The following is a 17,842-nucleotide window of genomic DNA, read 5'->3' on the forward strand; positions in this document are numbered from 1 at the left end:
TATGTACTTGTCGATTTCTAACAACAACTTCCCGACTTTCGGATATTATAAGTTTTGAAACAGAAACGAGTATTCTGAATTTTGAATACTTACTGCCATCTGTTTCACTATGCATCATGGCTATACTTCTGGAACAGTGATTTCAAATATTTTTTCAAATCAATAACTTTCAAGTTCTTAAAGTCCGTCGCAAGAAAAAGAGTTGCTTGTTGGTGCAAACCGAATGAACTCAATTTTGAGATATCAGGAATAAATAGTTCTTGAAACAGTGAATTTTTTCTTGTAGTAAGTTAAAGTCGATGAATTACAGGCTGGAACCGACTATATTTTTAATGAAAAAATTTAGAAACAGTAAAAAATCGCTAACCTGAAATTTCGAGAGTTTCTGAAAAATGTGAAAATAATTATTATTATTATTATTATTATTTATTTACGCATGCTCGATACGTGAAGGTTAATCAATTAAAAAATAGAGTACAATAAATAAATACAATAAAAAGAGAAAGGGAGGTCGAGTTAAGAAATGTCAGAATCAGTGTTCTTTCTAGAGCTTTGGTTTACTACTTTATTCAGCACTCTGTTTGTAAAAAATAGTCTGCTTATTTTAGTTTTTGATTTTTTCCATCGGTAGGAGTGGCCACGCCGGGTTTTCGTGGGAGAGTAGCTAAAGTAATTGTTGTGGTCGATTGCAATTTTACCTAGTAGTAGTTTATGGAAGAACTTTACGTCAAAATGTTCCCTCCGATCTTTAAGAGTTTGTAGGTTGTAGTCTATAAGGCGGTCCGAAGCACTCCTGTATTCCGGGTCTGTGTTTAGAATCCGTCTACCAGCCACTCTAAACATTACTCTTCTTGTGAAAGTATTTTGCACCGCCTCTATGGATTTCACTGTTTTCATATCAGTTGGGTTGGAAACAACCGTCCCGTATTCTAAAAATGGTCTAGCAAAGGTTTTATAAAGCAGTAAGATCAGAACGCTATAAGCTCTCGAATTCAGGTTTTCCAAAAAAAAAACCACCTTCTGCTCCGTAATTAGCTCAAATAAGCTTGGTCTGATCGAACTCTAAATCTTAATTGCATTTTTCTTCTGATAAAATGTTTCATACCAAGATTTTGAGGTAGAGATTATCAGCCGCTTCACATTTTTTACTTGGTATACTCGTTGAAACAGAAGTTTTTTATTCAAAATTTGGAATTTTTGACATTATTTAAATTTAAATAACTGCAACTGAACCAGAGCTCTTCCCTCTCATAACTTTTTTCAATGTTTCAAATTCCTCTTCTTCTCCTCCCGGAAATATCTCGTTACCCTTTTTTCGGCCCCATCACTAGTGTCCATCCATCAACACCCATTCCATCATTTTGGGGGTAAAAGAGTGGAGAGAAGTGAGTGCATTTTATCATGTAATCGGACACCTTCATTCTCTCTATTTTCTCTTTTCTCTATGCTCATCTGGACACCTGTCATTCTCTCAACTCAAAGAGAAAACCCATTGGATCATATGTAATTGTTTGGGAACTTTAAACTTTTGGGATCTGTTTCATATTTTTTCTGTTTCAAATTTGTCCCTAAACTAATTGAATGTGTCTATAATCTAGTATTTTCACAAAATGTTCTATTCCAACAGTTTGTTTTGGATATTTCTATCAACCTTATCTACATGTTTTTACTACCCCTATCCTATTTTACTCATTATAAAAACCCAAAACTACCTAAAAGACCTACAAAACCCCATATAAAACAAGAGAATAACACAAAACAAGCAGAGCAATGTTACTCATGTCCCCTCGTCTCCACCCCAACACGAGACAAAAACATGAACATTATCATTTATCAGTGAAGTCAAGAGTCTGATATCTTTCTCTGCTATTACACTTGTTTTCATCTCGATTGTTCGATGCATCAATGTTCTTCTCCATCGTTATTAGGGGTTTTCGGAACAAAAAGTTACTGTTTCAGAAATTCAATTTTTTGAAGTGTTGTTATCATAAGATAGTTATCTGACTACTGTGTTATGTTATCATTTTCCTCCTATTGAAAAAGTGTTGTCCTTTATCAGAGCCGCCCGGGTTGACAATTTTTAATTCGGTACCGATTAAGACATAGTTTTGGTTTGGAATAGTTATATTTCGGACACAGTTTCTATTAGAAATAGCTGTTTTAAAACTTCAAAAGCGTGATATGTAATTCAATAGATAACTGTCTACCATATTGATGTCGAGTTTTTTAATAATAGTTGGAACAGTGAAGAAAATTGTAAAAATGTTTGTTATCAACACTGGGTCTTCCAAAATTAAAAAGAAACAACGTCAATGAGTTATTAGGAAAATATGAAACAGAAAAATTATAATAGTTTTTGGGACACCAAAAGTAATGTCAGTTGTTTGGTAATAGTTTGCTGAGCGATCAAAAATAAGTATTTGAGTTTCAGATATTTAGTGAAAAAGAATATTTTAAGTCATTTTATTAGGTTAGAATATGTTGGATGAATTTATTGCATCTCATTCGCATTTCTATATCACGTTCCGGTACCAGTCGGTCTAGAATAACCTTTGTTTTCTTGAAAGATGGAAAGTTTGAATTGAAACATTTCCTCATTAACGTCTTCTCTTGTATACTATATCCAATTTTACTTCGGAACATTTATCTAAAATTGTCTTCTCTCAATAAAAAATAATCGCGGTTTCATAATTTTTTATTTTAAACATTATGATCCAAATTTATTAATTGGCGGGACGTAGCTGCATGTATAATACTGTAATTGAAATTCACCTTTATTAGAAGCATAGTTTTCGGATTTCCCCATCATTTTTAAGAGTATTCGTCCAAACTTGTTCGAAAGTCACTTATTTTTTCAAAATTTATTAGTTTTGTAAATAGTCATGTAAAATAGAGTTTAAAATACATGATCACACCCAAAAGACCCTTTCGAAAAATAGAAACAATTGTGCTAGAGTACTTACATACGATGAATCCTTTTTTCTTGAATGAAGAAAGAAAATGAAATCATATGCTATGATTAGGGACCGCAATGAACGTGGGCGGAGTTTTTCATTTTCTTCTCTTGGGACGTCAAGGGGAGGATATTGAAATGTTTGACGGTCTGCCCTGAGAGCCCAGAACGCTAAAACAGAATGAAAACTTTTGACCCCTATGTAATCGAGTACGTAGAATCCGATGAACACACTTTCGTTTCACCCAAATGTTTAGTTTTCTCAGAAAACTGTAAAAACGTTTTGCTTTTTTCAGAAAAATGTCACGTTTAGGATGTTCTAGGTCGAACACGCATCATTTTTTGACAGTTTCTAATAGTTCTGGACATACTCTAATAGGTTTTGAAAGAAAATTCGATTTTCGTGCTGTCGAATTTTTTTGGGGGCCATCAGAACTGCGAGGCATCACATCAAAAAACTTTCTGTGATAACATATCTATTTTCTGACATATTCTTTTTGGGCATCTCTTCAGATACCTGGGGCCAAAATTTGGAATCTCATTGATTCGTAAAATGTGATTTTTTCGATGTAGGAAGACAACAGATTCAAAAAGAAAATCAGTTTTCCCGACAGTTCAGGTTAAAGGAGATCAAACACGCATCGTTTTTTGACGGATTCAGATTCTACGCAAAATTTCGATCTAGATGCACTTGGAAACAAAAAATTTCGTGCTGTCGAATTTTAGATATTTGATGTTTTATCTTGAAATATGCTAAAAATCTCTCAAAAAATTCTCTTGAATTTTAAAAAATCACGTCAAAAATATATTTTCCTATTATCAGCGTCACATTTGTGCTCATTTAGTTCAGTGGATAACACGCTGGGTTTTTAATCAAAGAGTTTCTGGTTCCAACTTTCCCAATTTTTGCAAAAATTTGACGGATTGAACGTGAAAACAGAAAATATTTTTTGCGTGGTCAGGAAAACGAAAGAATTCCCTAAGAGAATTCAGTAGAAACCATGGCTGACTTAGGCTTTCCATCCGGACGGGCGTTTCTGCGGGCGGCCCTCGCCCGCCCGGGCGGCGACCCGCCCGTGCCCGCCCTAGCCCGCCCTAGGGTAGACTGGCATAATAAAACTTGTCTCTTTAATTTATTTTTTGCACAGTTTCAATCGTAGTTTGTCAAAAAAAAACCTATAGCACTGTCTTCCTAATTAAAAAAAATGAAAACAAAAAAGTTTGCAGCAAAAAAGTTAGAACTCGGGAGGAGCAGATTCAAAAACAAGGTTGTTAACCACTAGGCCAAGCCTTCGCTTGAAGAGAGAGAGGGGAAAGGGGGGTGAAGAAAGGAGGCTGTCACGCAAAGAAAAGAGAGGCGGTAGGGCCGCCTTAGGGCGGGTCGCCGCCCGCCCTAGGGCGGGTCGGGCGGGCATTTCGACGCCCGGATGGAAAGCCTAGGCTGACTATAAGGTCCTGTAACTTTGGAGAGTGTGAATATTTTCAAAAAAAGAAAAAATGAGTTTGAAAAAAATGTTGCGGTCTCTAGCTATGATTCATAGAATAATGTTTTAATTCAGATCCAGAAAAAATAATTTGCTGTCGACAATCGAAGGAACAACTTTCGTTTTTTTCTAAGGGTATTTACTTGTTTTTGAAACAGTAAATGCATACATTTTTAATTGATCGAGGAATTGTTCAAAAACTAGTAAAATATAAGGTGATGATAGTTCGAGGTCCGAAAACTTTCGTGTTTAAACTATTTTGAAACTTTTTAAAAAAAATACATGCTTTTTCCGACTTTTTTCCTATACAGTACCTTTTTCCGAAGAAGGTTCTTCACTGTTTCAAAAGTTTTTGAAAAGAAACTTTAATCCGTCAACTTTTGTTCGGTGTATGTCACATTCAGTCTATTTCCTTTTTTCTAGAAGTGAATTTTATTCAAAATTTCATGTCACAGTCTCTCAACCTCCATTTTGAATTAATTTTATTTAGATTTGAGATGAAGAATTTATCAAAATAAATATTAACCTTTTCAAACTAAATATTTTTTTGAAGCAGTAATTTTTTTTCGAAAAAAAGTTTCTGTAGCCTTCCTTTTATTATCTAGAATATTCGTAATCTCTCGAACTTTCAGTTCCCTTCCAATTCTCTAAAAAGCTCTCTTTCCACATAAAGTTATCCCCCTGCTGACACTGCTTGACTGATTTATCGCTGTTTTCATATATTTATTGGAAAGCAATCAAAAAAGTAGGGAGAGCAAAATTAATTTTCTCTATTTTTCTCGAGAATGAACCATTATTTATATCTTTCGGTTAGGTTATTCATGTTTTTGAATTGAGTAAAATGAGAAAATGAGAATGTGCATGCAAATACATTGCTGGCTATTTTGTAGTTTGAAGAGGTTCTGAGAATAGAAAACGATTGAAAAGTAAGACAATTTTTCTGCATTTATAATAATTTGAAACAGGAAAATTTACTTTTTCTATTTTTGGACATGATATTTTTTTCTGAATAATCTGTTGCTTGGTGAGCTCTGATTCTTGACACACTTCATTTGTTTTCTGAAAAAAAAAGAAAGAAAATATTCTTATTATGCTTCCTTTAACTTCCCTGTCTAGTTGTCTCAAAATAAATTTGAAGTGTAAAACACAATACTTTTTTCACTGTTTCGATTGTTTACAACTATTTTTGTGTTTTGAGAAACTGTTCGACTCACTAGGTATTTTTTAATCTTAATTTTCCATCGGAAAGCTATTTTTTGGTTTTATCGAACCGTTTTTCACGTTAGTTTTTGTTGTTCACCGACATTTAAACTCCGCCCATTGCTCCGCTCTGTTTGAAAATCACATTTTACGAAATCATTTATAAAACAACGGAGTTCAAAAAAGTTTTTTCGCTGTTTCAATAGTTTTTTATTATTGTTATCATTAAAAAAACAACAATCGATCCAATATTTTTAAATGACATGATTTTAGTCTAATATTTTCAAGTATACTTTTTACAACAAGTTCAAAAAAAAATTTTTTTCTGAAATTTTCCAATTTTTTTTCGCTGTTTCACCCAAATTTCAACAATTTGGTAAAGTCAATTTTAACAGTTTGACCTTTCCAAATGTTCCAGATAATTATTTTCCTGTTTCCATATTCTGGCAGACTGTTAGGACCGAAATAGTTCCTCTTTTTTGAAACGAAACATTTATGTACTGTTTCGCTAAATTTTCTTTTGAATTTTAAAGAAACAGTTCCGATCGATCTATCTTCCGATAATACTTGTGCAACAATTAAGCTCCGCCCTGTTTGACTGACATTCCGAAATATTCCAATGTAACTAATTTTAAGTGTTTCAATCCAAATCTGAGAAAAAAACATGTTTTGTTTCGAAACCTGATCAATTCCATTAATGTTCATATGAATTGGTTCTGTTAACAATGGTGAGTACAACATTAGAAATTTACAAAGTTTTTTGATACAGTGATAGTTTTCCCACTGGAAAAAAAGAGCTCGATATTCAGGAAACATTTTCGGTTTTATCTAAAACATATAACAGTCAGAACTATTCATTTTTTGGTAGTAAATATTTCACTTCACATATTCTATCTCTGATTTCTCAATTATCTAGTCTAGGTTTAGAAATATTGAGTTGTTGACAGTTTTCTAATATTTTACTGTTTCTGCATTTGGGTATTAATCTTTGTCTTTTTTTTATATTGATTGCATTTTGAACACTCGATTTAATCTAATCATTTCAAATTATTAATCACCGTAAAACCTCTCTGTCGTTCTATTAGAAGTTCTTCGGATAATCAAATTGTTTTCTTTGTTTCAAGTCTAATTCATTTCAATCTTGCCATCTATCTTCTTTAATTTTCACTGTTTCCAGTTATCTTATTTGGGTTTTTCAGTTTTTATACACGTGTTACGGCAATTCCTTCAAAACATAATTGTTCAGATTACTGTTTCAAAAATATACAACAGAAAATCCATTAATTGTCCTACCTAATATTCCAGAGAAGGTTTTTACAATATTATGAGTTTTTCTACTATAACAGAATTTCTTCCAAATTTTCTGAAATGAATAATGAAGAGTACAGCATTAGAAAATTTACAAACGTTTTTGAAACAGTGATAGTTTTTTTTTCCATTTGAAAAAAAGAAACTCGATATTCAGGAAACATTTTCGGTTTCAACTAAAACATATAACAGTCAGTATTATCGTGATTTTTCAATTTGGGTTAGTAGAAAAAACATTTTTGCAAAAAAAATTGAGGTGAAAAAGGTTCAAAAATTCAAATCCGGGCCGCAACTTTTCCGGGCCGGGCCGAGTCTGGTAAAAAGTAATGCTTCACATATTTTATATCACATTACGCAATTGTCTAGTTAAAAAAAATTGAGTTGTTGACGATTTTCTAATATTTTACTGTTTCTGCATGTAGATATTCACTTCCGTTTTAATTTATTTAGTGATTCCAGTTTAAACCCTCGAGATAATCTAACCGTTATTTATTGCCGTAAAAACTCTCTCAGAATAGCATGTCGTTGTATTAGAGGTTTCACGGTCAATCAAAAAAATTTCAATTGTCTCAAGTGAAATTAATTTCAAGTTTTTCAGTTTTTATAAGTGTGTTAGATGTATGCAATGGCAATTCCTTCAAAACACAATTGTCCAGTTTTTTATTTATTTGAAACGAAGGAACAAGTCACTGACACGTTACATCCAGATAAAGTTTAATTTAAATTTATTTATGGACTGGAATATTCGCCGGCAAGCCGGCGCCGCTTATTTTCACGTTAATTGCATGAAAAGCAAGTTCATTTCCAAAACTTGCTTCCATCGCCAGTTTTCATTTCTAAACCGGCGTCAAACGCCGCTTTTTTGAGTAGAAAGTATACTGAAAATGAATAAAAATGATAAAAACGCCGGTTTTTAAATTGTACTTGCCGCAATCGCCGGTTTCATTTCCGGCGATTGTCGCCCACGCCGGAAATGAAACCGGCGATTGCCGCCGTAAAACGCCTGTTTTAACAGCCCTACTAGGAGGGCGAAATAAGAGGAAAGCAAGATATTAAGTCCGAAGGTATTAAATAAGATTTTTAATTTAGGCCTGGCACAGAAGTTAGAAATTAAGAAACATGAGGGTAAGGTATTTAGAATGTTTTTACGGTTTCAAATGTTATTTGAAATCAATATATTATATTGAAGCTCGATTTAAAAAACAATCTACGTCTTATATTCCAGTTGAGATTTCTACAATTATATGGATCTACTTATTCACCATAACCCTATTTCTTCTAATGTCTGCATTCAGTCTTACAAAATCTGTTATTTCAAAACAAGACTATTTTTGTAACAGTTCCAACATTATTGTGTTCTTTTTGTTTCGATTCAACTTTCACAGTCAATAATATTTTTCCACTGCTTCACAAAAAACTTATCCCATTTTGTTTCTAGATTTTCTAGTTAGCAATCAGTGTTTTTATCAAATTTCTCAGATATTTATTATAAAAAAACATGGGCATTCTTGTGATAATACTTAAAACCGAACTTTTTTAAATTGTGTTTCTAGGCCACGTTCTTCTCCATTCGTTTAGCAATCATTCTCAAATCTCAACTTGCATTTAATGTTATTAATGCACCACAAAAAAATTATGCGCTTTTTAGTATGTAATTCCCAGAAGTTCCTCGACCCGGGTCTCATAGTCAGTACAAAAATTTGACATTTTGATTTTTCCTGAATTTTGTTTTAAAAATTTAGCAAAAAAGTCGAACTTTCGACAAATCTTTGACTATTCTTTATAAAAATTTCAAAAAGTTTTTTCATCGACCGGACCGAGATTTTGCAAATCTGACTTTAATTTTTAGTTCTGAAATATATTTGAAAAATCTCTTGTTTCAGAGTTTGACGACAAAAAATTTCTAGAAAAATTGTTTGCACTTTCATCATAACTATTTCTTAAAAATCAATGAGTTTTACTTAATGAAACTATTTTTCAGACTTGCAAGATTCCGGGCCGGGCCGAGAAAGCTCGGCCCGGATTTGAATTTTTGAACTTTTTTCACTACAATTTTTTGTCCAAAAATTTATTGTCTGAAAATTTTTCATATTTTTCCTCAAGTATATTTTTCAAAAACCTTCGAAACCAACAAAAAATTGTTTTTAAGAAATATTTTTCAAAAAAAATCGGGAAATTTTCGAAAAAAAAAAATTGAATTTTTTCAGTACTGAACTTCCGGGCCGACCGGGCCGGGCCGGGCCCTGGAAATTTTCATTCCGGCCCGGCCCGGCCCGGCCCGGCCCGGCCCGTTGCAAGTCTGCTATTTTTCTTCTACCTCCGAAACAGTATATTTCTTCCTGTTTCTATCTAACAACCAACAAAACAAATCATTTTTTTCTCCAACAATTCAAACCAGACATATTATTCTCCTCTTTCTTTTTAACTAATCCCAGTGTTTTTCCCTCCTTAAAACCTCCAAAAAAACGCTCTCGACTAAGCCCTTCCCTCTCTCTTTCTCTCCGTCTGTTCTCCCTATTTTTGATCCTTCCCCAATTTCCGAAAGGTGTCCCCATTCTCATAGAGAGAGTGAAATGCATTCATACCAAACTTTTTTTCCGCTTCTCCTATTTCATTCTTTCTATTGACCCCCTCACGTATCTCCACAAAAAGAAGTGTCATTTATTCATTCGCTCAATGAATATATTTGTGTGTCAGACATTTCTTTTACTTCTTCTGGGGAAGTATTTAATATACCTCCTACACAATCTCATTTTCTATTCCTGTTCTTCAATGAAAGTAGGGATGTTTGGTGTAAAAACGTGATTTTTTTAAAGGATTTACTGTTTCATTATTTCAGAAAAGGGAAAAGTGAATAAATACTTTTCTATTAATAGTGCTGTATATGTTCTAATTTTGTCTAGAATTCTAATGATATAGAAATCAAATTAATTTAATCAAAGTTGTTTTTCTTTAACCAAAAATTGAATTTCACTGTTTCAAGGAATTATAAAAACTAACTATTTTTAAATGTTCGTAGTTAATCAGGCAATAAGTTTGATGTTTGTTACCGCCTAGGCTTATTGCTTCCAATTATCGGTTTCCAACAAATCATTTCGGTTTACCACAACATTTCCAACTCCTAGTAGCTTCTACTTATTGAAATTTAATGTTTCATGAAAAACTTATTTGCTATATCCAGTTATTTATATTGCTCGTTCCGTTTCTGCAATAGAATCCCCTTATTTGAATTCGTGACTTTTTTCGAAAAAATATTTCTGTTCCAAAGAGGAAAATAATAAATTTCAGTGCTAAGGAAACTCCGATTTTAAATAAGCCGATAAAGCTATTACTGATCTATTCCATGATTCATTTCTCTGTTTATTCTTCTTTTCTGATTTATTTTCATAGTTTTCTTTAAACTTGCACTGTTTCATATTCTCCACAAAAGATCGTTTTTCTCCTCTACTTCGATTGATAGAGGATGTTTTACTTCTAATTTTTGTGCCTTTTAAAAATTTTTTGATTGCGGTTTCAAGTTGAGAAAAATATGTTTTAGTGAAAAGGGAAATCTCATTTTTCTTTCCACTTAATTCCAACCACTTTGAGGTATTTTTCTTCTAATTTTTACTTTTTTTTTTAGAAAAAAAACTATTGTGTCTAGAGGAATATTTTATTTTTTCAAGCAAAAATGTTTAATTTTTGAGCGTTCGTATGGAAATCTATTAACTTCATTTCACTGTTTCAAGAAAAAACTGTTGAGCATTATAAGAAATTCAAAATGTCGTATTCATCGTATTTCGAGGCTCTTGAAGAATGTGATCTAAAATCACTGGAACATCGAAGACTATGTATTGATTTAATCTTTACCTATAAACTGATGGTTACCAAGGAAATTATTATTGATGATCCTATATTCGAATTTTTGGAGCATTCAAGACTAAGGAGGCATAGATATTATCTCAAATCTCTAACTACGAACTCGAATAAATTATCTTCTCAAATACTCTCTGTTGAGAGGGCAAATAGAGTTCTCCGTTGTTGGAATTCTTTATCAGAATTGGTGTTTCCGGTTAAACCGAGCACAGCTGTCTTTAAGAGCAGAGTATATAAATATGATCTCAATCATTTCCTGTCATTAAACCCAACAAATTATTAACTTTACTTTACCTCCTATGATAGTGGAGCTAATCTCGAGGTAGCAAAAAGTGCAGAAAACTATTTTTTCTTATTAAAAAGTAGTTTTTTGCTTTTGCTACCGCTAGAATAGGCATATTATCATTATGTATGTATTCTTTCTCTTTTTACTAACCATCTCTTACATGTAAATTCAAAAACCATTCCATTTTCTCGTGTCAGTGGTTTCCGCCCTTTGAAGAAATAAATAAATTAAATAAATATTACACGTTAATGATATGTATTACTGATAGGTATAACACATCAACATCCAACAAAAAAATGTCATCTCTTCACCTTTCTTTTTATTCTTGCTGCTCTTCCTGTGGCTTATCCCAAACAAATTTATGTTTCAGAATAATGAGAAGATGGACACGATAAGTGATCGACATCACCGATGTCTCTTCGGATGGGTCCATGTTTCAGTGAGTTTTTCTTAAGCTATTAAAACAGTATACTTTCATAAATCATACTTGAATTACCCAGGCCGACCGGACCAACCCGGGGGTTCGGCCTGGCCCGTGACAAATGTGTCAAAAAATATTACTGTTCCAAAAGTTGCCGAAATCCGATTTTCTTTTTTTTTCTTCAATAGACTACAAATACCTGTTTGCAGATAACAATCCGCCTAATCCTCGCCTATTTCGTCCTTTTCAACGTGGGACTGGGCCTTTTGGGCCTTCCGTGGTTCAGTATCTACATCGGTCTGAGCGGTCTTTGTCTATGTTTCTTCACGTGTTTTCATGTTTACAAAAAGAATGATAGGATGATGTTTCCCTTCTATCTCTATGTGGTAAGTCTCCACTTTTTTATCTTTAAAAAAAATTTTTACTGTTTCATTCCAAAACAATTATGCAAATGATAACTTTAATGACAGTGTTTGGTCGGTATTCATTTTGCTGCTCCTAACTTTGAAGCACCTTAGACGCGTTTTTAAATAATATTATTAGGTCCCACTGACACGCCGACATACCTTTACAAATTCAGGTCTGGCGCGCCTTCGACGCGTTTTTGACAATTCAAATTAGTTTTTAAGTATAGTTTCTTGTCATTTGGATAAGCACACAGACAGACAATTCTTCAAAATCTTATTTTTTTAGCTCTTCACAATATTCTATTTGCTGTTTCTTGGAGGATACTTCTTTTTTGTCAATATATTTCACAAGGAAATGGTTAAAGGTGAGATCAGAGCTTTTGGTGAAACGATGTCTATTAATTTTAATCAATTTAGTGAAAATTAATTTTAAAACTTTGAAACAGTAAATTGATTGTAATTTTATGTATACTGAAAGATATAAAGTAGTAGGTTTGTAGCAAATTGGGTCTCACCACCGAAGGATACTGTAGGTTTCGTGGCGGGACCCAAAGTGCTTCAAATCTAGTCATCCTTATACTCATCCGAAGCGTCTTGACAAGTCGATTCTGAAAATGTTGGTTTGGTGACCGAAATTTTGAATTCTAGGCCAGCGGCATCAAAAATTCATTTCGAGAGCTTTCAGACTCGAATTTTTGACATTTTTCGATTAGAAAACTTTAGTTTTTGCGATAATTTTCTGTCAAAAGCCAAGTTTTAGATGATCAAAATTTTTTACAGTGCGAAAAGTTTGGTTTTTTCTCGCAAATTCGTGTTAAAATAGGTGTTTTTTATAAAAATTTCGTCATTTTTCGTGGCAAAGCCCCCCAGTGAATGGATAGTTTAACGATCAAATCAATACAATTATATATATTTTCTTTTTTTTTGAAACGGAGTTTTTTCATTACTTTCTAAAAAAAACACCTGTTTGGTTCAAATTGAACTAATTTCAAAGTTCCGATTATTTTTTCCAACCTTAGGTTAATTGAATTTAATTAACAGCTCAGTTAGGGAAAATTATTTCTATTTCCTACGAAACAGTAAACTGAAATAAATCTCTCATGCAGTTTACTAGTAAATGGTTAAAAGAAAGATCAGAACTTTTGGAGAAATGATATTTCAAAACAAAAATTTTGAAACAGTAAAGTGATTAAAATATTTTGCAAACTTGAATGTTAGAAATGAGAAATCTTTAAAGGAACCTCAAAAGTTTTTAAAGCTATAAATTCAAGTATTGGAAACCATAAATTGAAAACTTTTTTCAGTATTTTCTGAGAAAACCTTAATTCACATTAGCTTATTTTTCAATGTTTTTTTTTTCAAAATTCGATAAATCAAGTGTAATTAACATTAGCGAATCTTATTTCTGATTCTTACGAAACAGTAAATATTTTCCAGAAGCCCTTGGCGACCATTCCGACTCGATTTCATTCATTTGGCACTTTGCAGATATTGTTTTAATAATGACTCATGCTTGGGTACTCAGTGTTACCTCGAAATGTCGAAAGTACTTCCGATGGGTTGCAGAAGGAGGTCAGAAAGGTGAGCAAATGTTGTGAATAACACGTGGTAGAAAGTGCGCTCTATTGAGTTCATTGGAGCGCACTTGCAGAGTTTTGTGAGCTTAACACTGAGAGAATGGATTGGAGTGGGTTTGGATAGATACTGTTTTGAATACTAATTTGATTTTGAGTGTGTCAGTTTTAAAATGTGTTTTCAATGACAAAAAGAAGAATTAACTCTTAATAATTGAATAATGTTCCACAATAATTTAATAGCTGTCTTTGACATTTCTAGTATCAATTTTACAACAAAAAAATGCTGTTTCTAAAAATTCAAATATTCATTTTTCATACCAAAAAAAGTCACTGACGTATTTCCTCCAAATACTAGACTCAAAATTAATCAAATATTTGCACGAGACGCTTTTTACACCCGCGCTCTACCGTAACGATAGAAAATTGTGTGCGAAATTGAGAGACTCAGAGAAAAATAGACATTTTTCACCGGGATTTCGGTGGAGCGCAGTTGTAAGAACTGGACCGAGCTGATAAATGAAATAAATTTGAAATAGCAATGCTAGACGCTAAATTTGTTATTACTAGTAAAATGTTACACAAAAAATGCTGTTTCAAAAATTCAATAGTTCCTCATCCATCCAAGCCCACAATAATTCTTCCGTATTCATTTCTATAGTTTCCTATTTTTCTAGCTAATAACTCTAGCGCTTCTCTTCTCTTTTCTCTGTTTTTCTTTCCAATTTCTGTTTAATTTTTGTCCAAAAACCAAAAAGAGAGAACAATTTCTTCAAGAACTCATACCAATCCTCCACTAAACTACACAGAAAGTACAAAAGGTCGTCTCGAGACATCGAATACTTTCGAACAATCGAATTGCAGTATGCTTATGGGTAAGAATATTTTGAAGAGGGAATCTTATCGGAGAGGAATCTGAATTAGAAGGGCGTCACTATGCCCTTCTAATACAGGTGTTGATGGTTTTCAGAAGCATGAATTCTGATCGGTGTTGTGTTATGTAGAGTTGTAATTTATTTCCTGTTTCAGTTGAATTGTTAATCTTGTGAGCGAAGCATGAGAATTATTATATCATCAGCTGTCGGTAGAAGATTTAAAATTTTAATGGTGGATAAGAACGGTTCAAGACATTTTTGTTATTTGGTGATATGTTTTGTTAAACAGAAAATAAGAGACTATCTGAAAGATTCAGGATTCCGAATCGTGCCGGAGTGAGTTATGAGTTGGAAAATATACTGAAATATAGATATCGGCGAATTCTTGACACTAGACATACTCCGTAGAGCATGATCGAGATATAGGCTGGAAAACAGTCAATAAAGCAATTTAACTCTGCACGATCGACAACTCTGGAATGGTCTGCCCTTGATCTGCGGGAACATTTTTTTTTCAATTTTCACATTTTCAAACAAAATATAAAAAAATCATAGTGTATGAGACTGACTGTCAAGTAGATCTAAAGCCTTTGTGAAATACCTGAAACAGAAAAATTAATGGTTTTTTTAAAAAGAGTTTTGGTGTTTTTGTTGTGTGTGTGTGATTGATTGGTTTGTCCGTACTTCTTAATATTTTTTTTACTGTTTCGAAATTTCAAAAAACGTATTTTCAGTGGAACTACCAACAACCAGCACTGCACCTCGTCATGAATCGAAACCCGACATTTTTTGATCTCCAGATGCATAAATTTCCTGTATTTTAAGCTCCTCATCTTCTTTTTTTTTAAATCATTTTGTTTCAATCCTTCTATTGTGACTATTGCGGGTTCTCCTCCTCTTCAACTGTGACACTCTCCGGTATCTTCATCTTGTTTTCTGTAATTTTTCTTATTGAAAATCCCAAATAATTCAATGTGTTCATCATCAAGAATCGATTAATAAAATATACAGTTTCAGAAATATTTTAAAAGAACTTGGATGGAAGTTACAGAGTTTGATCTTCTGTTTCGTGAAAACCAAATAACATAATTTAAGAAATGTTTATTGTTGGTGAAGCCGGTTCATAGTTTTTCACATAGCGCTCTTTTATAAGATTTCTTAAGAAATCTCAACTTTTTTCTGTTTCATGGAATTGTGAAATTATTTATTTTTCCGTCCTTTCTTGAGTACCATTTTTGTCCCCGAGCAGACTGACTATTCTAACTAGAGATGGACCCCGAGTCAAGATGTTGTTACTGGTCGAAACATATATGGTTGGAAAGGAAATCGCGCTGGAATTTCCAAAGAATGCTCCTTTCATACTCAATACTGGTTCATAAAAAATGACTGTTTCAAAGTGAACCTTTTGACCATTCAAAAATTTGGTACGTGTTCACAAATTCTTACTGTAGGTTCCAAAAACATTTCTATACTAAACCTGTTTTGTCTTTTTTATTGAGCTGTCTTTACACTTTTAATCTTCCAGGAACAATGCGAATTGAATATACAAATTTCTCCACAATATGGAGGAATAAATCAAAACTACATCTTTACTATTAACAAACACCAGATTCTGTATGTTTGTCTGTGGTTCGCCGAACCTACCGCCCTTCCTACTGAACCGATTTTCTTCAAATTTGGACCAAATGATCAGAAATTTTCACCATTCGATGCCCGTCTTTTTCTTTTTTCAAAATTCTCAAAATGACGTCTTCTCAGACAGAAACACTGATAAAGCATTGGGGAATCGACCGCGGAAAAGGGGGGCGGAGACGGTCGGCAAAGCGTCGCCTTTTCTTTCCTTGCACCGGCCGCCGTTTCTCCTCGCCGCATGGATCAAGTGCGTGCGTCGCCGCGTCCGATCTGGCAAGTTAAGCAACGTTGACTACAGTTCGAACCCATGTCAGAACGTGAATGATTTTTTGATATCATCGGATTCAGAAAAAATAGAGGATTCCAAACGTGTCGTCAGTTTTCGGATTGAACCACGTCATGAAAAGATACGGGCCGTTTTCTAAAAAGTGATGACGTGAAAGATTTTTTGATTTCATCGGATTCAGAAAAAATAGAGGATTCCAAACGTGTCGTCAGTTTTCGGATTGAACCACGTCATAAAAAGATACGGGCCATTTTCTAAAAAGTGACGACGTGAAAGATTTTTTGATTTCATCGGATTCAGAAAAAATAGAGGATTCCAATCACGATTTTCTGCAACACCTAGAAGGGTGGTGTTGAGAAGGAGGTTTAGTCGCCGTTAGGCGACGTGAACCGACTGGTATGTATAATAAATGCACTCATTAAATGTTGACAAACTTGGTTTATTATACTAAATTGGCGAACTGAAAAAAAAACTTTTTTGTTCATTCTATTCAATGTATGTTCATATGTGTATCGCTTTTGCTTAATTTATAATTCTACTTTGAAGATTTCAATTTTATTATTTTATTATTCTTGACCTACTAGACTTTCACAAACAACACCAATTGCAAAAACTATAAAAAGTCACCTAGAATAGTAATTTTCTCGAATGAAAAAATTTCCTCTCCCACCAGTCTCCCTGACTCATTATTTTATTTGGCAATTAATAAAAACATTTCTTTAAAAAAACTAACTTAATTTTCTGAAAACTTGCAATCACTAAAACAAAAATGTCATTAGTCACACATTTTTAAAAAACGGAGACACCGAAAGAAGTGAGTCATGTTCTCCGCTGTGTATACAAGCCCAATATTTTTCGAAGTTTGATGATGTTTTTTGAATTTTAAGTTATTGGTGGCGATTTGTGAGGTGAGTGGGGACCCAGGTTCCTTCATTTTTCGAACCATTCTTCTGAACTAATTCTGACACTATACTATGCTAACTTTTTTCCAGAATGAGCGGAAATCACAGTGGTTGTAACCAGGCACCTCACGGAAAAACTGCTGATTGAAATTCAGAGAATCAAGTCGCTGGACAAGCTCGACTTCCTAAGACCCTGCCGAAACAACAAAACAAATCGAATTATTTGATAAGTATGGTAACGTGAAAACCTTCGGATCTTCACAATCAAAGTGAAAAAAAAAACAATCAGCCGGACGAAACACCGAGCAACATCAGGAGACTTGGACAGATGACGTATATAAAGCAGGAATATTCAGTTGTTGGTTGAAGACTCTTCCCCCCAACCTAAATCCTAAAAAAAGCATTTTTTGGACAGAAAATGTGCGAAAAACCTGGTTCTTAGGCTAGAAGTCATTAAAAACGGAGAAAAAATCAAATATTTTTGAGGGAAAATAGAATTTTGAAAAACTGTGTGCTATTTGTGACAAATTTTAGAGTTCTGAAGACCAAAAAAAGCATTTTGCTCAATTTTTAACAGTTTTAATCGCAAACAATCTCAAAAAACCACCTTTTTGCTCGATCAGTCTAACCGGAACCGACACAGATAAGAATGGTGGGGG

The 17,842-nt window shown here is 33.4% G+C and overlaps 1 protein-coding gene across 1 annotated transcript; it reads left to right on the forward strand.

The window, feature by feature from the left end:
- Positions 1–11,468: 11,468 nt before the first annotated feature.
- Positions 11,469–13,512, forward strand: GCK72_015206 (uncharacterized protein; the record flags this gene model as incomplete). Its single annotated transcript, XM_053730697.1, has 4 exons — positions 11,469–11,525; positions 11,717–11,893; positions 12,201–12,279; positions 13,352–13,512. 4 exons carry the CDS (start codon positions 11,469–11,471, stop codon positions 13,510–13,512), a joined length of 474 nt encoding a protein of 157 aa, XP_053585469.1.
- Positions 13,513–17,842: the final 4,330 nt, after the last annotated feature.

The sequence above is a fragment of the Caenorhabditis remanei genome, chromosome IV (genome assembly GCF_010183535.1).
Source record: "Caenorhabditis remanei strain PX506 chromosome IV, whole genome shotgun sequence".
In the NCBI taxonomy this organism is placed as follows: domain Eukaryota; kingdom Metazoa; phylum Nematoda; class Chromadorea; order Rhabditida; family Rhabditidae; genus Caenorhabditis; species Caenorhabditis remanei.